Genomic DNA, 22,482 nt, shown 5'->3' with positions numbered 1-22,482 from the left:
TTTTCTTTATTCTTTCACAATTTGACTAATGATGATGATGATGTTGGAAGGGACCTCGGAAGTCTTCTAGTCCAACCCCCTGCTCAGGCAGGAAATCCTATACCAGTGGTGGCGAACCTATGGCGGGCGTGCCAGAGGCGGCACTCAGAGCCCTCTCTGTTGGCACAAATGCAACCCGCCAGCAGCAGCAGTTCAATCAGGCTGCCACGGTGGCCTGGAGCAGGAGCCCCGCCCAGCACAAAAGAGATGAAGCGGCCAACTAGCAAGCTCGAGTAGAGGTGGTAGAGCAGAGGTCACCAACCATTGGAAGAAAAGGGAGGGGGAAGCATTTTACATGCGTGCATGCGCGCATGGCACCACGAGCATGCATGCGCTGCAAATGGGGCAGGGTGAGTGTCTGCCTGATACTCACTAGCCCTGCCCCATTCTTGCGTGGTGCAGTGCCTTGTATCTGCACCCCACAGTGTGGCGGCAGCCGTTTTTGCATCTTGCAGCATGGTAGGCCATTTTTGCGCCCCCAGTTTTTGCATGCAAGAGGCGGCACTCAGAGGTGCCTCCCTGCCCGCCTCCCAGGGCACCACAATGCTGATGCAGCCCTGGCACTTTGCGATAAATAAGTGGGTTTTGGGTTGTGGTTTGGGCACTCGGTCTGTAAAAGGTTTGCCATCACTGCCCTATACCATTTCAGACACCGCTGTTCAAAACTAAAGGGCATAGATAGAACAACATAAAATAGTCAGCTTATGACACAGAAATAGCAGAGAGAAGTAAAAGTATACAAGTAGTTTTCAATTTACTATTGGTTGCTTAGTGACTGTTCAAAGCTTTGACAGACCTCTCCCCCCCCAAAGCTATGACCATGACCACATTTCAAAGTTCTGACATTCCCCCCCCTTGTGGTCAGCCACCTGACACATGGCTGACCATTTTCAGTGATAAAAGGCAATTTTCTTTCAGGAAAACCTGGTTGCTTTCACCGATCCCATTATTTTAAAGATGTCTTTCTTCTAAGTAACTCTAAAATTTCCCACTTTGAATCAAGGAACTATAACTCCTGGCAAACTCGGTGTATAATGACTGAGTCAATTGTTGTGGAAAATGAGATGTTTGAATGTAATGAAGGTATGCTAATCAAAGTTTTCTCTTTATCATAAATTGGCCTATTATGATTTACACATTCTATGCACCAGTGCATGTCATTCTTTATGATTAGATTAGATTTTCACATGCCTGCTAGCTCTTTTGCTTGCAGGCAGCAGACGTAAATACTGCCCTTCTATGTAAACAGGATTCTACAGGAAGATTCTGAGCCAGCATGGTCTAGTTTGACTAAAATGTGACTGTGTGTGTGAGTACCAGCCAAAGCTGGATTTAATACAGGAGCATATTCAGATCAGCCTGAAGGTTATCCCAGTTAGGCAGTACTAAATCCCACCCCCTACTCCTCCCTTAAAGGGGATTGGATTTCCTTTGCTTATGTTTCTCTAGAAGTAGAGTAGTATACGTGTACTGTATGTTTCAGGAAGAGAGTATGACATTCTTGAAATCTCAGTTTAAATACAGATTTACCATCTGATTCTGGAAAACCTAACGGGACCACATTTCTTAGTGCCAGAAGCATTTTTTTTAACTTTTGCTAGTAACATTTTATCCTTGAAGATTTTATCTGGGGAAAAAAAAATAAAGGACACTCTTATACTCTAGAATTATGGCCTGGCTCCTGGTTAGAACTTGCTTCCCCAAAATTGCCTTTGGAAAGAAATTTTCTTATCAAAGCAGAGCATGGAGCAGAGGTCCCTTGACTGCATACATGCCAGAAGCCACAGCTTTTCCTGGACCAAGGAATCACCAAGAACTATACCAGCTCTCAGTGGAGCAAGCAGATGTGTTCTGGGGAGCACTAGCAAGAAGCCGGCTGATGTGGAGCAATCCTTTTCATTCTGTTAGTGACTGTAACTTTCAGCAGGGCAAGGTGTCCTGGTTCCTTGGAGGACAGCTCAACGTAGCAGGTAAGTAGAAATTCAACTGTTCTTTGTCTCTTTCTACCTGTGAAAGAAAAATATTGCAGCCCAGGATCTTTTGGTACAGAGTCTTTTAAAATCCTGTTTTAAATTTTACCAAAGTCAACATTCCGATCATTTCCCCTTCTTTTTGAATACCATGAGAATTAATGTACTTGATCCTTTTAAAACACACTTTGAATGTAGCTTTAAAAAGTAGCAAAATATCAGAAAGGATGGGAGAGAATAAGCGTTGCATAAATATGTAGTGTGGCTCTAAAGCTCTTCCTATCTACAGTATGAAGCTCTCTGTTTTTCAGACTTCTGTAGCTGCTTACTGGAAGGATTACAGTGATGTGAATTATCCCTGTTTTTCTATCTTTGGAAAAAGGTCACAAAACAAGGAACACAAAATACAGAAAAGCAGAATAAGCTGTAATATGTTGTTCATTCTTGCACTGGATTCAGGAAGACATTGATCTAGTTGACTTTGGAACAAATGTTCTCTGCAAAATGTCTTTCTGAAGTACCTTATTGTTTAGAAGCATCTTACTGGTTTAAAAAAAATCAGCTCAAGTTTTTATACTTTACAAAGTGTTTATGTCTGGGCAGATTTAAAATAACTAAAATATCTGCAATAGAATCAAATAGTTGATAATACAATGGGAAAAAAAGTGCAGATCACAGAATGCAAACTGTGAATGTGAAAAAGTATCATTTATTCAGCATGAGTTATAGCTCATGTCATTTCACTCATCTGTTGTATATGCTGTGTATGTATTTTTTATCTAGCCTATCAGATAGATTTGGGCAGTGGTGGGATTCAAATATGCGAACAACCTGTTCTCTGTGTGGATGCTGCTTCCGGAAGTCCATTCTGAGCCTGGGCAACAAAAAATTAGCTACCGGTTCTGCTGAACTGGTGCAAACTGGCTGAATCCCACCACTGGATTTGGGGTAGTTTTAATCTCTTTTTTGATGATTGTACCCTGCTCATATTCATAGAAATGACATAGAAATATTAGTAAGTAAACCATGGACATTGAGAAGCCACATTTCAACTGAACTGAACAAAACATAGTGATGCTTACATGAGCTACTATGGCCTTTCTCCTATCAACATAGTAATTGGTGTTCCTGAACATATTCTTAAAATATAACATCTTAATATAATGTATGTGACATAATCCTAACACTAGAAAAACAAACCAGAACACACACCTGTGCTAAATATCACTCTTACATATAAAAACCTGCTAACCTACATTGTTGTTGTTAGTTGCAAAGTCATGTCTGACCCATCGCGACCCCATGGACAATGTTTCTCCAGGCCTTCCTGTCCTCTACCATCTTCTGGAGTCCATTTAAGCTCACACCTACTGCTTCAGTGACTCCATCCAGCCATCTCATTAAACGTCTTTTAATTTCTTGGCTGCAGTCCCCGTCTGTGGTGAAGTTGGAGCCCAGGAAAATAAAATCTGTCACTACCTCCATTTCTACCTCCACTACCTACATTAGTTTTCTTAAAATTGTAGAGCGGAAGAAACTGTTTAGCAACCTTGTCCAAATTAAATCACCCACAGGAGATAGCTGTATCAATATGAGACTTGCCATTGGTAATTATCCGGATCCTCTTTTCCCTTCTTTGTGAAGATTAAGAACATTTGCTGCTGTCTTCCAGTTGTCAAGTACTTGTTCTCCAGGAGTTCCGGCATCCACCTCCCAGCTGTGAGGCATCAGCAGTGGATTTGCTATATCCAATGCAATCAACTATGATTCTACCATTCCTTCTAGATCTACAATTTTTTTAAAAAAATCCTGTGTGTTTTATCTACCTCACTCCTATAATTTAATAGCTGGGTTCACATAACACACTAAACCACAGTGTGACCGAGCTTTGGGTCAGTGCCTGACTTTACACATTGCAATAGGTTATGGTTTCCTTAACTATAGTCTATTGAATAAACATAACATGTGATTGATACAAGTCAGGTGCTCCCAGATGATGGAAATTGTAGAGTGGAAAGAAAGGCTTATAGTTTTGTCGATAATGCAATGAATGGATAAATAAAGGTGCAATTAATGGAGGAAAAATAAGTACTGCAATAAAACGTACATTTATTGTAAAGATTAAAATAAATTTGACACAGGTGGCCATTTTGACTTGCTTCATTTAGATCAGGGGTCTTCAAACGTGGCCCTTTGATGACTTGTGGAATTCTGGGAGTTGAAGTCCACAAGTCATAAAAGGGCCAAGTTTGATGACCCCTGATTTAGATGGAAAGCCTGTAAGCAAGTGAGATAGGATACAGCACTTTGTGAATTAACAGTTAAGCTGGCTTTTTTCTCCCAGTCTGGCTCTAGTAGTGGAAATGAGTCTTCCTGAGAGGGAAAAAAAACACCAAAACCCGTGTGAAGCATTGGGATGCAAAATCCAAGTAAACATGGTGAAGAATTTGATGTCCTTCACTCACATGACACCTTGTATGTAAAAAGTAGATTTATAGCAACACTTTCTAAAACTTGTGTTATAGAAACATTGTATTTTTTCTGTAATGAATCCATCTTAAGGAGTAGAAGCCCTGAAAATGTTCATGGCTTAGAAGTGGAAAGTATCTATGTAACAAATTATCTATTTAGAATGTTTCTTAATTCTACCAATAATTACTATGTTCTGAATGGGTTACATGAACAAGATAAAAACACAGTTAATCAAGAAGCTGTTATTTCAAGAAAAGGAAGAATCCGTGGTTTAAATTCTGAAATGTATTTATGGGCTATGCAGTTAATCTACTAACATTTGTTTGAGGTTGCAAATGATTAACTTTAGAATCTAGAACTCTTCAGTTGTGAAAATCAATAGTACATTTTATAATTGACATGAGCTACGTAGATGACCTTGAGCAGGGCAACGTGCACAATTTGACTTTAGGTTGTACAATTCATTTATCAATTGTTAATTTTGCACCTGAACCTTGTAAGCAAATAATGACAAGTCTGTTCATATATATATATATATATATATATATATATATCCACACACATATTTATGTTGAATCAAGCATATATACGTATGTGTGTTTATGTTCATGTATATATGCATATACACAATATGTATATAGGTATAGATATATAGATATAGTGAGAGAGGGTGTTAATTCTTGATTCTTAGCATAGTACAATTGATTGAGGAAACATGGCTTAGTCATCAACATTAATTTTATGATGGGCACAGTAACAGGAGCTGCAGATGGCTGAATGTGTAATAATGAGAGGTGTATTTTCTTTCAGTTAACTGTCTGGATCGACATGTCCACAAAAATCCAAATAAAGTAGCGTTAATCTGGGAGAAAGATGAGCCTGGGCAAGAAGACCAAATTACATACAGGTCCTGACTTATCATTTTCTCTATCCATCTATTTTAGTCTTCTAAGAGGTGTGAATCTTCTTAATGGTTAACGCTTGCTTTTTTGATCTCAGTGTAAGGACATCAAGTCCTAGGTTTCTAGAGAATGGAAAAGATTTGAACTGAAATGTCAATATTACTTTATTAAAAGTCAGACCAGTGATTCATAGAACCCAGTACAGTAGAGACAGACCATGCTTGTTTTCTGAAATAGAGACTTTTCTGTTTGTCCTAATCTGAATAGGAGATATACAGTACTGTAATGAAGACCAAAGTTTGTAACTGGTCATAAAAACGGTTCTCCACTGTTATTGTTCTCTGTTACCTTGATTTGGAGATGCCTAATGGAATAAAAAAACAGGGTATATCAAAATTACTTATTTTCTTTGGGCAGAGAATTGCTAGAATTGACATGTCGACTTGGGAACACCTTAAAGAGGCAGGGAGTGAAGAAAGGTGATAGAGTCACTATCTACATGCCTTCTTGTCCAATGGCTGTGGTGGCTATGTTGGCTTGTGCCAGGATTGGAGCAATACACACAGTAGTATTTGCTGGATTCAGTTCTGTTGCATTAGCTGACAGGATCCAAGATGGTAAGAATGCTGCATTTCTTTCTCTGTTTTATTTTAGTTTTAGTTTTTAGTGACCAGTATGATGTCCAAAAGTATGAATATGCATGACTTGGTTTTAACCACAAACAATATTCTTAACATATTGAGATCCTCATTCCTCCAGTGGTGGCAGAAAGAGAAGTATATATCTTAGCTTAAAAGGACTTCTGACCTTGGTAAAGCAGTAGAAATTGAAGACCCAAGAATTTTTATTTTGTAATTTGACTTTTAAACATGGGAAGATGCTCTTTTAAAGCTAATGGTCGGTCTTTCTCCATCTCTTGCTCTCAAATTTTCAGACTCCAACAGATTATCCCCCTCCTCCATATATGCTTTTGAATGGTGGCCAAGGCTACAACATAAATTAAAGATACTTACAATGACATTAATGTAATAGTGTGTGTTTGTTGTATGTGTATATAGGGATGGTAAATAGCAATAATTAGATCTGGGTGAAGGACTGGATTGGGACCATGGAATGGGAAGAGGAGAGTTCAGATTACTTCCCACTCCAATTGCTGCTATTATTTGTTTTGGAAATAACCCTTAAGGAGACAAGCTAGAAGAGTTTCCCAAATAATCCTGAGATTATTTCTAACCTATAACAAATAATGCACTTGTTAAAATATACTCTGTAGTGTATCAGGGAAGAATTTACTAGATGAATTCTCCCTTAGAATACAAAGCAGGAGAAAGTTGCTTTGAAAACATACATTTTTCATACTAACTTTTTTTGCACGGGGCGGGGGTGTATTGCCTTTTTTCAGCTCAGTCTGAAACAGTGATCACAGTCAATCAAGGTTTGAGAGGAGGCAAGGTTGTTGAACTAAAGCAGACAGTAGACCAGGCTGTGAAGTCTTGTCCAACAGTGAAGCGAGTTTTTGTTTCAAAAAGAACAGATGAGAACGTTCTCATGTCTGATTTAGACATACCACTAGAGCAGGTGAGTAATACTCTTCTTACTCTTTTTTACTGACTGAAGAAGAGACCCAAACCACAACACAAATTTGGGTCTCCCCTGTTTCCATGGTTTCTGAATTCATGGAGGATGAGTACTATAGTCCTTGTTTTCTCTTCCTTCAGATCATGCTTGGTCTTAAGATCCTAGTTTCTATTAACCTAGAGTTTCCTCTTAGATGGAAAATGAACTAGAGAGTTGTGTGTTAACATTGTAATATCAGTTAACAAATCAGCTTGCAATGATATGCCAGGACTGAGAAGGCACTAAGTAAGATGCCTCTGAGACTCATTTCCTTCTCCTTTCGTCTCCTTTCTTTTCCCTTACCTCTTCTCCTCCATGAATTTTAACTCTTTTTCTACATTCCCTCTGTACTAGGTACTGGTTCAGTCATCCTTTTTTGCTTCTTAATCTTAAGAAAGTTTCGGTGCCTTTAGAGCAAATGCCCAAGAACTTTATTTCTTTAAGGCGGTGCCTCTCAAACTTTTCTTTCATCACCCAAAACTGCTTATGAGAAACTCCTAAATGTTGCTGCTATGACTGGATAGTATCTTCATGTGTTGTTATCCAAAGAAAATAACACTTTTATTCAATTTGGGAGTAATTTATCCCTGTTTGGAAAGCACTGCTCTTGCGCAGGGAAGAGGAAGGCAGAATAGATCTGAACTTGGTTTCCTTCCATGATTTGAGTCCCTCATGATGAAATAATGGTTATTGTATTGTCCTGGAAGCTAGGTGCATGTTACTATGAAGGAAAACAACCTTCATTAGAGACACAAGGAAAGAAGGAAGAAGGGTTAGTATAAGCAATGCTAGGTATATCAAAAATAGCCCATAAGGGGGGGTGGGTCAAAATTCTTTGCACAGTCTTGAAAAATAGAAGTTCGTTTCATAAAAGTGAGCATATGGAGACTGTATTCCATGCTAAATTTCATTATTAGTTTGGTCATTGGTACAGAGGGAACTAGAGAAGATCACAGAAGCTTTGAGGAGAGATTTCTGAAAGATTATCTGCTTCCTGTGACAGGAAATGATGAAAGAGGATGTAACCTGTCAACCTGCTACCTTGGAGAGTGAAGATTTACTGTTCCTCCTTTACACTTCAGGAAGTACTGGAAAACCCAAAGGCCTGATCCATTCCCAGGCAGGCTACTTGCTATATGCTGCCCTCACACATAAGGTACAACATGGTGGTATCTTGCAATTCCACAAGGACGATTACATTCTGTGGCATTTTATCTGTTGGCTAACCTGTTGACTGTAATTTGTCATGGATAGATTGGGTGGTCGCACAAAGCACTGAAAGTAAGCCAATCCTGTGCAGATAGCAAACCAGGCAGTAAGCATCCAGCAGGCTATTATAAAGTGTTTTTTTCACATGACCACTTTTTATTGTAAAATGTTTTTATTCTCCACGAAATTAATTAGAAAGCAAATTCCTTATGAACATTAGGAGATTACTATTCTCATACTTAACATGTTTATTCGGAAGCTCCATTATATGAAGCAGAATTTATTTCCAAGGAGTATATACAAAATCACAATGAAATGTCTATACTCTGTTCATGAATATCCAAATCAAGCTCTGTGGGGCTTATTCCCAAATGATAGCCTTTGTAGCTAGAAGTCTTTGTCTGGCAGATTGGTCCTGTATTAATGTGGAATGTAGCACCATTGTACTTTGGAGAAGATACACTGGCATAAGACAAATTTTCTTTCACCACGGGATGAAGTTTGATATCTCTACCTTTCCAGCACGTAAGGGTTCATATGTTTATTTGCAAGAAAAAAAATTGCTGTGAATTTAATTAAACAGAGTTAATTGTGTTACCACAAATAACACAGTTTGAAACTTGTATTTTTGTAAAAGCAAAGGACAAAAAGACTGGGATATTGGTCACAATACTTTAATGTGTGGTTCAGCCCTTAGTTCAAGTGCCATTGGGAACCACAAGACAACTCTGAAACAAATTCTTATTCTTCTCTCTCAGCTGGAAACAGCACTCACCGTGGGGCCTTTCTACTGAAAAAAAATCCCAAAACCAACCCAGAGAATATCAAGTTTCCATTGCAAACAGAATGATCTTCCACCCACAATCCCTCTCTGGAATCCTCATCTGTTACAATGGATTTGGAAAGAAAGGGGAGCAAAGAGAGGGGTGGGAGTGGAGCAGCATTGTTTTCAATAATAGCTGCAGTAATAACAGCCAAGAAACTAAAGATAGTGCATTACAGAATGTTCTGCTGTGCAAGAAGTCAGGAAGTGAAATAATACAGTGTCAGGCCGCCGAAAAACAGTTCTTGGGTCAGTTTTGCAAGGTAGATGTTGACAAAGTTACCTAATCCATTTTTCCCCCAAAGCTATATTAACATTCCAGCAACTACATTCTGGAAAGAGGAGGCCGAACGAGAGGTTTCACAGAACTTGTTGCTACAACAGTACTCACAGAGCCTGTAATTGTTAATTAGAGGAGAGTCACATACTGATACTAGGAAAAAGACAACAGAGGGTTCCAATTTGCAAATGTTGATTTATATATTAAGATAGAAATCTAGAAATGTGTGTTTCATCATAGTTGGGAAGCCTGTGATACAGTGAACATTTTATTTTTATTTTTTATTTTTATTACATTTATATCCCGCCCTTCTCCGAAGACTCAGGGCGGCTTACAAGCTTAGCAGTAGCCTTCATTCTATGTGTATATGCCTGCTTGTTAGGGCTTTCACACACACCCCAAGCGGCATTATTACAAAGTCAGCTTATTGCCCCCAACAATCTGGGTCCTCATTTTACCTACCTCGGAAGGATGGAAGGCTGAGTCAACCTTGAGCCTGGTGGGATGCGAACCTGCACTAATTGCAGGCAGCTGGTGTTACTTAAGGAGGCATTAGCCCACTGCTCCACCAAGGCTATTTCATTTGCTGTCTTCTTCTTGTTGTTGTTAGCTGCAAAGTCATGTCCGACCCATCACGACCCCATGGACAATGTTTCTCCAGGCCTTCCTGTCCTCTACCATCTTCTGGAGTCCATTTAAGCTCATGCCTACTGCTTCAGAGACTCCATCCAGCCACCTCATTCTCTGTCGTCCCCTTCTTCTCTTGCCCTCAATCTTTCCCAGCATTAGGCTCTTCTCCAGTGAGTCCTTCCTTCTCGTTAGGTGGCCAAAGTATTTGAGTTTCAGCTTCAGGATTTGGCCTTCTAAAGAGCAGTCAGGGTTTATCTCCTCTAGGACTGACCGGTTTGATCGCCTTGCAGTCCAAGGGACTCACAGGAGTCTTCTCCAGCACCAGAGTTCAAAGGCCTCAATTCTTTGGCGCTCAGCCTTTTTTATGGTCCAGCTTTCACTGCCATACATTGCAACTGGGAAGAGTATAGCCTTGACTATATGCACTTTTGTTGACAGGGTGATGTCTCTGCTTTTTAGTGTGCTGTCTAGATTTGCCATGGCTTTCCTCCCCAGGAGCAAGTGTCTTTTAATTTCTTGGCTACAGTCCCCATCTGCGGTGATCTTGGAGCCCAGGAAAATAAAATCTGTCACTACCTCCATTTCTTCCTCATCTATTTGCCAGGAATTGAGAGGGCCGGATGCCATGACCTTGGTTTTCTTAATGTTAAGTTTCAACCCAACTTTTGCACTCTCCTTCTTCACCCGCAACAAGAGGCTCTTTAGTTCTTCTTCACTTTCTGCCATTAGAGTGGTATCATCTGCATATCTTAGGTTGTTGATATTTCTTCCAGCAATCTTAATTCCAACTTTTGATTCATCTAGCCCTGCCTTTCTCATGATGTGCTCTGCATATAAGTTAAATAGGCAGGGTGACAGTATACAGCCTTGCTGGACTCCTTTCCCAATTTTGAACCAATCAGTGGTTCTGTTCCAGTTCTCACTGTTGCTTCTTGACCCACATATAGATTTCTCAAGAGACAAATAAGATGGTCTGGTACTCCCATCTCTTTAAGAACTTGCCACAGTTTGTTGTGATCCACACAATCAAAGGCTTTAGCATAGTCAATGAAGCAGAAGTAGATGTTTTTCTGGAACTCCCTAGCTTTCTCCATGATCCAGCGCATGTTGGCAACTTGATCTCTAGTTCCTCTGCCACTTCGAAATCCTGCCTGTACTTCTGGTAGTTCTCGATCCACATACTGCTGGAGTCTAGCTTGTAGGATTTTAAGCATAACTTTACTAGCATGTGAAATGAGTGCAATGGTGCGATAATTTGAACATTCTTTGACAGTGCCATTTGCTGTCTAGGTGTTGCTAATTGTTGATGGAAAACTTCAAGTTCCCTTCTGTCACTTTTAGTGATTTCTTAATCTTTCATCTTTAAGGCAAATTTGGATTGGAAAGTTTTGGGGGACTGCAAAAAAAAAAAAAAGAACCAGTTCAGCAGAAGAATCAGTGATGTGATTTTTGAAGAATGTCTGTGAAATGATTAATTGTAGTTAGAGGCAATGCAGGGAATGGAAGAGTTTGATTTAACTCTCTTTGATTTAACTCTCTTATGCATGTCCAGATGGCCATGTGACATTTACTATCATTGAGATTAAAAATTACCTTGAAAACAACACCTGACTCCAAAGATTATATATGCCCTTCTCCTTCACATTTGTTTTTTTTAATTGCTACTTCTTTCATTCATTATAAGGCATGTTCATGCTTTTTTATCTCCCTCTTTACATCATAAAGGTAAAGGTAAAGGTTCCCCTGCACATGTGTGCTAGTCGTTTCTGACTCTAGGGGCCGGTGCTCATCTCCGTTTCAAAGCCGAAGATCCAGCGCTTGTCCGAGGATGTCTTCGTGGTCATGTGGCTGGCATGACTAGACGCCAAAGGCGCACAGAATGCTGTTACCTCCCCACCGTGGTGGTCCCTATTTTTCTACTTGCATTTTTACGTGCTTTCGAACTGCTAGGTTGGCAGAAGCTGGGATGAGTAACAGGCGCTCATTCTGTTACGCGGCACTTGGGATTCGACCCGCCAAACTGCCGACCTTCTGATCTACAGGCTCAGCATCCTAACCCACTGAGCCACCGCGTCCCATTCTTTACATCATATTAAAGTACAATATGATATTTGAGGATATTCTATCTGTACATTTAATTTTTCATGAAAGTTCAAGAAACATTGAATATATTGGCAGTATCAGGTCAAGTTACCAAAGGTTAGGAAAAGTCCACTAGCACCTTTTTCAGGTGAATCCAGAAGATGGTGTGATGGAAGCTGGTATTCATGGCAAGTCATTTGATAGGAAGAGCAAAGGAAGGCAAGCCTCAATTCCTTTCTTTTTTATTGAAAAGTTTTATAAAAATTACAAAAACTCCCCAAAACCAACCCACCCCAAACTCGCCCCCTCCCCCTCCCCCACTTCCCAGAGCTGAGTACAGGGTTACAAATATAATAATCATAATCTAACTAACATTAACCAACTATATAAATAACCAAGTTCATAATGCGCTTTAACTCCCCTTTAACATAAATACAAGCAAAATAAAAGTATACATAATAATAATAAAAAACATAAATTAAAATCCAAATTATTAAACAATACAATATCCAAATTATTAAACCATACTAATACTAAAAATAGTAATAATACCATATACTTAAAACTAATAAAAATCCACTATAATAAACTATTAATAATAATAACAATCTAAAATTTACTCATAGGCTAATCAGTTCCTTTCTTAAATAGGTGGCTGCATCATGAAAATATTGCTAATAATAAGAGAATCTCACATTAATTCTCAAACATAAGTGATAGTTTCTTCACTGCTCTTTTTTGTCAATGAACATACGATTGCTCACCAACCAGAATCACTGGTTTGAGCTGGGAGGTTATGCAAAAATAAATAAAATTAAATAGGTATCTGACCATAGATAGTACCATAATTATTGAAGGAACTGGGGGCTATTCATTAAAACTCCACACCTGGAGGCCGCCTGATTGGAGAAAATTATATAAGCATATTGGGACAGAAGAAAGCTGCCTCTATCTCATGTTGCCTCTTTTTCTTTAGTATGTGTTTGACTACCACGACGGAGATATTTTTAGCTGTGTTGCAGATATTGGTTGGATCACAGGTCACAGTTATGTGGTATATGGACCTTTATGTAATGGAGGAACTACAGTCCTTTTTGAGAGTACTCCAGTATATCCTAATCCAGGTAAAAAACAAAATAAAAAATTTAAGAGATTAGGGAATGGGGTGTTGGTGCAAGACAAAGAAAGGCACAACATTATATGGTTTAGGTATATTCAGTAGACTAAATTGTGGCTCATATATCTTTTATTTTACTTTATTTTTATGCAGCCCATTTTCAAAGGCTTCAAGATAACATCAATAATTGAATTTGTTACCTCATTACATACTTTTGCTTCTCTTCTCTTGTGGTCATTATCATTCCTTTTCCTATATTCCATTAATTGGTTTCCTCTACATATGTTAAGGTTGTTCTCCAAAATAATATATTCGCTGGAGGTGGTATACTAATTAGTTAGGATTAATAGAAGATAAAACTTTTTCCCTTCTTTTCCATTGCCTCCTCATATCTGTTAGCTTACACAAACATGCAGGTTAAGGGTGATGGGAGCTATGGGATTTTTTAATATATGGGATATTAAATGGGAGCATAACAGAAACTGTGTTTTATGGGTAGACCCATTTTGAATAAAAGCTTTCTACACAGTGATAATGGTGTGGCAATGCCTGCAGCTAAACACATAATTACTATGCTTTCTAAAGGCATAGTGTCCTGAAATCACTGGTGGATTCATTCATTGCATTAGGCCTTCATTAACACCACAATAACATTAATTAATTAATTAATTAATTAATTAATTAATTAATTAATTAATTTCTCACCTTTAGGCCTTCTTTAACACAATATCATTTATTTATTTATTTTATTTCACCTTTATTATTTATTAACTGAAGCAGTGAACATATCCAACACACCTTCCTCCTCCTATTTTCCCTACAAGAACAACTCTGTGAGGCAAGTTGGGCTGAGAGAGAGTGACTGGCCCAAGGTCTCCCAACTGGCTTTCATGGCTTAGGCAGCACTCAAACTCATAGTCTGCTGCTTTCTAGCCTGATGCCTTAACCACTAGGTCAGTATTGGCAATGAAAACGATATTCCTTCTTTAAAGACTTTATATGCATTTCCTTTACAAGTTCATACATATAGTACATTTTTATCTTTTTTGTATGGAACTTTTTAATACATTTAATTATATATGAAATTTAGAAACTGCCCATCTCTCTCACAGAGTCATTCTGGGTGGTATACAAGTAAAATATAAAACATAAAAATTTTATATAAATATTATATAAGGATTACATATAAATGTATATGTACACAGCATGTACATTTAATAACTATTACATGTACTTCATGCAGAATTAAAATATGGGATGCGACCTACTTCAGCTTTGCATTTTGACTTTATATATTTGAAAAGCACACATTTGTAAATGTGAACCAGGTAAAGAGTTTGTTTGTCATTTCAGGGCGTTATTGGGAAACTGTAGAGAGGTTAAAGATAAATCAGTTTTATGGAGCCCCAACAGCAATTCGCCTTCTTCTTAAATACGGAGATAACTGGGTAAAGAAATATGACAGGTCTTCCCTCAAAATTCTTGGATCAGGTGAGTTGTAAGCCAACCAATATCATTTTCATCCTAGCAAAGAATGTGTATATCAGACATGTCAAACACAAGGCCCGGGGACCAGATCCGGCCCGCGAAGTGGTTTCATGCGGCCCGCGAAACCATCCTGGAAACAGTGAGGGAACGGCCCCCACTGCCTTGGCCCCTGCCCAGAGACCCTCCTCCTGCCAGAGACCCTCAGATTTGTCCCACTCCTGCCCAGGCCCCCATAGGCACCCTTGATGCGAAAGATGTAGAGCTGGCCACGCCCAGCCAGTAGGCCATATGCACTCTAGCCACGCCCACCCAGTAGGCCACACCCACCCGGCCCCCTGAGGGCAACCGCAATGCTGATGCGGCCCTCAATGAAATTGAGTTTGACACCCCTGGTGTATATAGTTCTTGTGCTCTCTGAGCTTGGTTGTTTGCTTGCAGATGTTTCATTTCCCCACTCTTCTGCATGCAAACAACAAAAATCAGAATCTTAAGGACTCCACAGTTCAACCCTGAGTTATTCTCTTTTATTGGAATTTGTATGATAGTTAGGTTAGCAGGTGAGGTATTAAATTTGTCATATTTGTAGGATTCACATATTTTGCTATTCCAGTATTTTTTAATCATCACTTGTTAAAATGCCATTGAGAATGGTATGCACATAACACTAAGCTATAATGGATGGATTCACATATTATGCTAAGCTAAAGCCAAAATATGTTATGGTTTAACAAAATGCACCCAAACCATTGGTTTTTTTTTCAAGTTATTTTGTTTTTCCTCTTCTTGCAGTGGGAGAACCTATCAATTCAGAAGCCTGGGAGTGGTACTTCAATGTGGTTGGAGATAGAAAGTGTCCTGTAGTTGATACGTGGTGGCAAACTGGTAGGAAGAATATAAATTCACTATTTTTGGAGAAGTAATTGTCACTTGGTTAAGCATTTATTTGCAAAGATTAGTATGCATCATGTCTTATATGCCAAGCAAGACAGAAATGAAGGATTTAAATATGCTGACCCAAAACTTGATTTGAAAAAAACAAAAACAAATTAAAGATACTTGATGGTAACAGCTGGACTGCATTCATTAAGATTACAGTGTATGGGAATAGAGTCCTATAAATAGGAATATTTGCAAAACTGTTCTAGGGACACAACCAGGTGTCTTTTATTTTTCTACAAACTATAAGATCAGAAGCATAACTTGTATCATGAACAAATACAAGGAATTTTCATTTACAAAGTGGTGATCATTAAAGATGAGAAAGATTTTCTTATTCGCATTCCCTCATTACTTTTCCTTCATTTCAGAAACAGGAGGCATCTGTATTGCTCCTCGACCTTCCAACCCTGAAGACGAGATTGTTCCAGCTATGGCCATGAGGCCATTCTTTGGCATCAGACCTTCTCTTCTAGATGATAAAGTATATTTTTAATCATATCAAGTATATTGGAGAATGGATCATCCATTTTTCAATGCACACAAGTTCTTAAAAAAGAAATAAGTATCAAAGCAACAATTGTATACTATATGTTTTCTCTTTACTTTCCTGAATTGGTTCTTTCTTGAAATAGCATGATTACCTACCTCACGCCTTTAAATCTCTTCCCAAAAGTCTTGTTTAATAAAAGGTAGTCTCCTGGTAGTATTGCATTTTATCATTAAATCAATGTATAATTGAAATCATCCTATATATTTCCCCCATTTTCATTCCATTCTCTTTCCAGTTATACTCAGTGTCTATTTGAGATTGCAAGTGTCCTGGATTGGTATCTAGTATACCTGTGCTTTGTAAAGCATTATGTAGAGGGGTGGTGTTTTTTTGAATATTACGTTATGTATTAGTTAACCAGTATAATATGTTCAAACAAGGCTTTGCATACTGTAAAGATTTCCTGGTAAGGTCAGCATAATGTGAGAGCTGAAGTCTTTGTTTTATTTTTAGTTCTGGGTAAATTTTTCTGGATTCATATATTTTATTATTTATTAAATTTATATGCCACTCATCGCACTGTTGAAACAACTCTGGGTGGTATATTCCTATACAATAAACTGTACTTTTAAAATCATGATTTGTTGAAGAAGTCCTAGGAACCTGGTTTACATATATCACTAAGTCATAATGCTTGATCTATAAACCACCTGAAACTCAAACTCAATCTTGATCCAATCCAATTGGACAATGAAAAACAACAACAGTTTTAAAATAGTAGGGAAACTGAACTGGGTAAATATATAGGCTACATAAATGAAATGTCTTTCTATAGGATATTGATTAAAAGGCACAAATATAAAGATGAAGATTATAATGCTAAGTAACATTACAAAGGTTAGATTATTTAGTAAAGAAAAGCCAGCTTTTCAGCATTCAGATAAGAGTTCTGAACAACAATAGCACAAAGGCAATGGAACATAAAAAAATGTGAAGGATTTATTGCTAGTTTATACAGAACATCTAGCAGAAGAAATTTTAAACAAAGATAGGAAATGCATGATTTTGTAAAATGAGTTAACTGACAATGATGTACGTGCCTTCAGCTGCATTCTTTTTTAAGCCTCAGTAATAATAGGAATAACTATGCAGACCACTTCCGAAGTTAAGTAAGTTTATACTATTTTTTTTCTCTCTCTCCAGGGAAATGTCTTAACACAGAATGATGTCTCTGGAGCCCTCTGTATTTCTCAGGCTTGGCCAGGCATGGCAAGATCTATTTACAACGATCACCAGCGTTTTCTGGAAACCTACCTAATGCCTTACCCAGGTATAGATCAGTGGAGATGGAAAGGGACAATAAGAGTAATATACAGTTCTCAACAGTGTTTAGAAATTATAATTCCCTCTTCTGAATCCTTGTGTACAATGGCACATACTGTAGAACCAGAAAAAGACTTCTTAAGTTACTATCAGAGCCAAACTCACAATGCCATCCATATAGTTCAACAGAAAACAAAAATGTGGGTCAGGGCTGAACTATGGAATCCTTGGTGCCATCTGAACATTGCTGTTTGTTTGCAGGTGTTTCATGATCCAACTCGTGCACCGATGTTACCTAGTTGAGTAATGAAATATCTGTAAGCAAATAACCAAATTCAGAGAGCACCAAGGACTCCTTACTCATATATTTACAATTTATGACAATTATATGCATATTTCCTATAAATGTAAGTAGTAGGAGCAAAGAGTATGATTTGGATTCAGCTCTTAGAAGGCCACAAAGACTTTAACAAATTAACAAATGCAAACTGGGCCTCTGCACTTATTGTTTGTATTGTAAAGGTGAATTCTTTCCTTCTAATTCAAATAATCTGGTGATATAGTAAGGAAAATGACCTTGACTAAGATATGCAGGAACCATTATCTAGAAAAAAAATGGGCTGAAGCATTTTTTTAAAGTCCAGAACCCTGAAATAACAAGAATTCGAGGTTAGGGACAACCCTACCTTTCAATATGTGTTTTTTTAATTGGAGGACAGAAATATTGGGTTGTATACCTTGAAGTGGTACAGTAGAGGAAAAGGTTTATCAACTTAGCTGTTTGTGAAAAATGGCTGGGAGACGTCCCAGGCCTTTGATGGAACACATACAACAGATACAGTTCTGTGCAAATGTTTAGGCACCCCAATCAGATTGTGTGTTTCAGTGAATGTAGAGATTAAGAGATTCATTGAAACAAGTAAGCTATTTGGGGTGCCTAAAGTTTTGTATTCAGCTGATTTGGAGTGGTTCGAAGTGTGGCGGCATGGGCAGTTCTTGGGGCCCCAAGAATGGTCCATGCAACACCACTGCTCCATGAGCTGCATTGTCTGCCAGTTTGCTTCCAGGTGCAATTCAAGGTGTTGGTGATCATCTTTAAAGCCCTTTGTGGCAGGGGTTCAGACTACCTGAGGGACATCTCATCCCACTGCGATTGGTCCGTCCTGCCCGTTCCAGCAGAGGAGGCATGGTGTGGGTCCTCTCGGCCTGATTATTCTAGATAGTGGGGTTCAGGAGAAGGACCTCCTTTGCCATTGCACCTGCCCTCTGGAAGATATTGTCCCCCCCAATGTGAGATTGGCCCTAACCGTCCTATCTTTCATAAGGGCCTAAAGAACTGGCTCTGCCAGTTGGCTTGGGCCCCGAACGGGGGAACGACACAGTGGAGATGGTGGATTAACAAAAGGTCTCATCCCCACCCTACCCCCATCCTCCCTACTTGTAACTGGATGTTAATGATTGATTTTGACTTATTTATATTTTAATATAAATAGGTTTTTATGACTGCAAACCCTGTGGTTAAGATGGGCAGTCAATAAATTTTATAAGCAAACCGCATTGCTTATTTTAAAAGAAGATGTGCTATGAAGAAGAAATAATCTTTTCCTATGTTCATCCCGTGTGGGAACATTTTGGACTTTCGAAAGGAAAATAACTGCCTTATATTTTTTGCCCTGTTTTTCATCCTAGGATATTTCTTCACTGGAGATGGGGCCTACCGGACAAGTCAAGGATATTACCAATTGACAGGCCGCCTGGATGATGTCATCAACATCAGTGGGCACAGGCTAGGCACTGCTGAAATAGAAGATGTTGTGGTAAGAGACAAGGAGAAACTAGCAGCTATTACAACATCTTAGTAGTCACCTAAGAACATACCAGGATATAATGATATGGGCAGCTGCTGCTGTTTGAGCTGGCTCTCTAGCTGAATTGCTTGCGGCTTTCCAGACTTCTGCATGTTTTATTGCTCCTTCCACACCGACATGGGATTCGTGGGAAACAACAAAATATGAAAAACAAATTTGATTGCCAGAAAAATATAAACAGATGCCTTCCTCATTTTCCTTTTGGAAACCAAAACTGGAGATCATAGCTGCATGTGTGTGGTTTCTACTCTCAGCATTGTAATTTTCATAATTAATATTGTTATCCAAAATACACAGGGCTTTAAAAATGATAAGAATAATGAATGATACAGAAAACAATGTATTTAAGGGGATACCGGAATTTAAAAATGTAAGTGAAATTTTCTCAGTGAATCTTCAGTAGCCTACTACAATGAAAAGTAGAGGTGTACATATCTGTATACGTACATAAAATTCCTGAGTTACTTATTCAAAAAAGCCACCACAAAAGTTAATCAAGTAATACACACCAATGCTTTCTCCAATCCTCCTGACATTAATTTGCCAATAACATTACATTGTGTGATACATTGTGCACTGGAGATATTTACTGCTTTAAAGCATCTCCTGCAGACTACTCTTTCTGACTCATATTGCCTTTGAAGTGGACGCTTACTCTATCTTGTTCTACAGCTCAAAGTCCCATTAGAGGTATTTCTTCATGCAAGGGAGGTACTCTATCACATAATCACTTAACCTGCACTGGGAAGAAGGCCTAGTACCTCAGAGCCTTGCCTTGCTATTCTATTCCTTTTGTTTTGACCACACCAGGCTTAGTGAACCACATGTTTCCGCCAGCCTGTCAGGATCCTTGCAGTAAATTATAGACCTGTTTATGTTCCAGAATAAACATGAGGCAGTGGCAGAGTCAGCTGTGATTGGATATCCTCATAAAATCAAAGGCGAAGGTGGGTGAGTCAATTTGGCTGCTAATGACCGCTATTCCTGTAATAGGCTCTGCCTTCACTAGCATATGGAATGAATATCCCACAGAATTTGTTCACATGATGCATATTTATTGCACGCTTGCGATAGGCTCTATTCAGAGCCTTCATGTGGTAATTCAATGACTGAAGTGAAGATCAATTTCTCAAGTCCTGGCTGAGAGGAGATACAGAATTCAACTGCAGTAAAATTTATACTAAGAAAGGGAAGAAGAATGCAAAAGCATGAAGTTGCATACCCTGAGTCTTACCTCACAGGCCAATAACAATAAATCCTACAATAGACTTATTCTAGAATTTGTTTGAGTGGGGCATTGTTTCAAGAGTTAATCAGCAACTCAAAAGTAAAATTAATAAAAGCTCTTACTTTCTACTCAATCTGAGCCAATAGATAGGGGGATTCAGCTTCTTACAAGCTAAAAGGACTATTTTGGTATGAAAGTCTAGTTTTGATGATGGTTTATTTTGCTCTTCTCTTTTTTTTAAACAGGTGCCTATGCATTCATTGTGCTGAAAAAAGGTTTTAAACTGTCCCAAGAAAACCTGACCTCTGAACTTGGGAGCCTTGTTTCAAAAGAGATAGCAAAATATGCAGCACCAGACCATATTCAGGTAACAACAGGCAAACTTTTTTTTCCTAACACACATCTTCATTCTGCCTAACAAATATTTGTAGTCTGACAGAAGGTAGAATGCCAATCCATTCTTTAGTTGCTTTGGTTGTGGTTTATGTACTGTGTGAACCTAGTCAGAGTTTATGGCTTAATGTGTAGTGTTTTTCCAACCAATTATGGCTCATTCAACGACCTATGATTAGGCAAACTATGGTTTAGAATGTATGAATCCAACCATAACTACAAGGAAATCCCTTGTGGGAATAATTCTTTTTATCAATCTATAGAACTTCCCTTTTTTATAACCTTTAACTAAAATTTTCTCCAGATCTTAACTTTTACGTCATCTCAAGCCCCTGAGTTTCCCCAATTCCTTGTGTTTGGTTTGCTCATTCCACAAACCTTCCCACTGAAGATTACTATGTCAGAGGAGATCCTTACACAAATCCATGTTTGGTCTTCCTTTTATTGGAAAGTTTACTGAGCAAGTCATCAATGTAATTGAGATACCGATTTTACCTTTTTTGGCAACCAATTATGAAGTGCTAAAAGACACCAAAGAAAGAGCAGCATAGCCTCAAAACAGCTTTATCTTTGTTACCATTGTATGCCGGTTAAGTTGGTAAGGAAGGGAATTGAACAGAGCCTCCTACATTTGCACATGCAATGAAAAAGACATGCTCAACTATCTACTTCCAAGGGAAAGAAAATAGGTACAGAAGTGAGATTTCGTAAGATTTAAAGTATATCTTTTCTCAAATTAATATTTATGGGATGAATTTCCTGATGGTGCTGTAATCTTTCATTTTTTTTTGGTTCAGGTAGCTCGACACCTGCCCAAGACTCGTTCGGGAAAAATTATGCGGAGGGTTCTGAAGAAGATTGTAGAAAACAAAGCAGATGAACTTGGAGATCTAACAACTCTGGATGATCATGACACAGTGAAAGAGATAATTGAGGGACACAAGAAACTTCTGCAGAAAGACCAGGTCCAGTAGCCCAAATATCTTGGCTCTCAAGAAGCAACAATGAGAAGAGTACTGTGCCAACAGCAGTCTTTGTACTCCTAAAATCCCTTGCAGAACCAAAAGGGAAGCTTATTCATTACTGACAAAGACTTATCTTAATAAATGGGAAGAATATAACTCTTAAATAATAGCTGAAGAATATGCTGTTTAATATTCTACACCACATTCACTACTTATCCAAACCACTCCTGGATGATTCACCATTTGCTCCAAGGTTTATTTATCAGAAAATTAAGACTCAACTAAAGTCTGCTGGGAGGAAAACCTCAAACATTAAGGAAAAATTTCTATGTTTAAATACATTTATAGAGGATCTTTACATAATATCGAACTTTAGAAAATAAAAGAATGCTTTGAATTTCATTAGAAGATTTTGGGGAGTTTTTCAAAAGAAAAAGGAGGACCTCCTAGCGGGAATGTGTATCCATCTCTCTTGAAAAGCCACCTTTGGTCATTTTGGTAAGAGCTGTCTGCAGGAATGAACGGAGGGATGCTTTCCATACTTATAGCAACCTTGATTATTTTGCATTTTTTAACAGTTCTGAAGGCTGTAATTCTGCCCCTCCTTGTAAGCTAAACATGTAGTTGAAAAACATTGCCACAGTTTA

General features: G+C 38.4%; 1 protein-coding gene and 1 long non-coding RNA gene across 3 annotated transcripts; one reads left to right on the top strand and one right to left on the bottom strand.

Moving 5' to 3' along the window:
• The first annotated feature begins 1,545 nt into the window (after positions 1 to 1,545).
• Positions 1,546 to 22,474, top strand: LOC310632327 (acetyl-coenzyme A synthetase 2-like, mitochondrial). 2 transcript variants are annotated; one of them, XM_083349463.1, is made up of 14 exons: positions 1,547 to 2,009; positions 5,292 to 5,388; positions 5,801 to 6,000; positions 6,786 to 6,961; positions 8,004 to 8,156; positions 13,001 to 13,148; positions 14,495 to 14,632; positions 15,419 to 15,511; positions 15,937 to 16,049; positions 17,262 to 17,388; positions 19,071 to 19,198; positions 20,133 to 20,196; positions 20,723 to 20,844; positions 21,668 to 22,474. In XM_083349463.1, the coding sequence occupies exons 1-14, from the start codon at positions 1,709 to 1,711 to the stop codon at positions 21,842 to 21,844; spliced, it is 2,037 nt and encodes a 678-aa protein (XP_083205589.1). In that variant the 5' UTR covers positions 1,547 to 1,708; the 3' UTR covers positions 21,845 to 22,474. The 2 variants fall into 2 exon arrangements, with proteins under 2 accessions (XP_083205590.1, XP_083205589.1); XM_083349464.1 differs by lacking the exons at positions 20,723 to 20,844; positions 21,668 to 22,474 and having other exon boundaries at positions 1,546 to 2,009; positions 20,060 to 20,197.
• On the bottom strand, positions 17,559 to 19,510 carry LOC310632329. Its single transcript, XR_014490832.1, has 3 exons — positions 19,260 to 19,510; positions 19,121 to 19,178; positions 17,559 to 17,676 (listed from the first exon to the last, which is right to left on the bottom strand). It is a non-coding gene; the product is annotated as an uncharacterized lncRNA (long non-coding RNA).
• Positions 22,475 to 22,482: the final 8 nt, after the last annotated feature.

The sequence above is a fragment of the Vipera ursinii genome (assembly GCF_947247035.1).
Source record: "Vipera ursinii genome assembly, chromosome: 1".
Taxonomy (NCBI): Eukaryota; Metazoa; Chordata; class Lepidosauria; order Squamata; family Viperidae; genus Vipera; species Vipera ursinii.
Note: the sequence above shows the minus strand (reverse complement) of the source record. Positions and strands in the feature narration are given on the sequence as shown.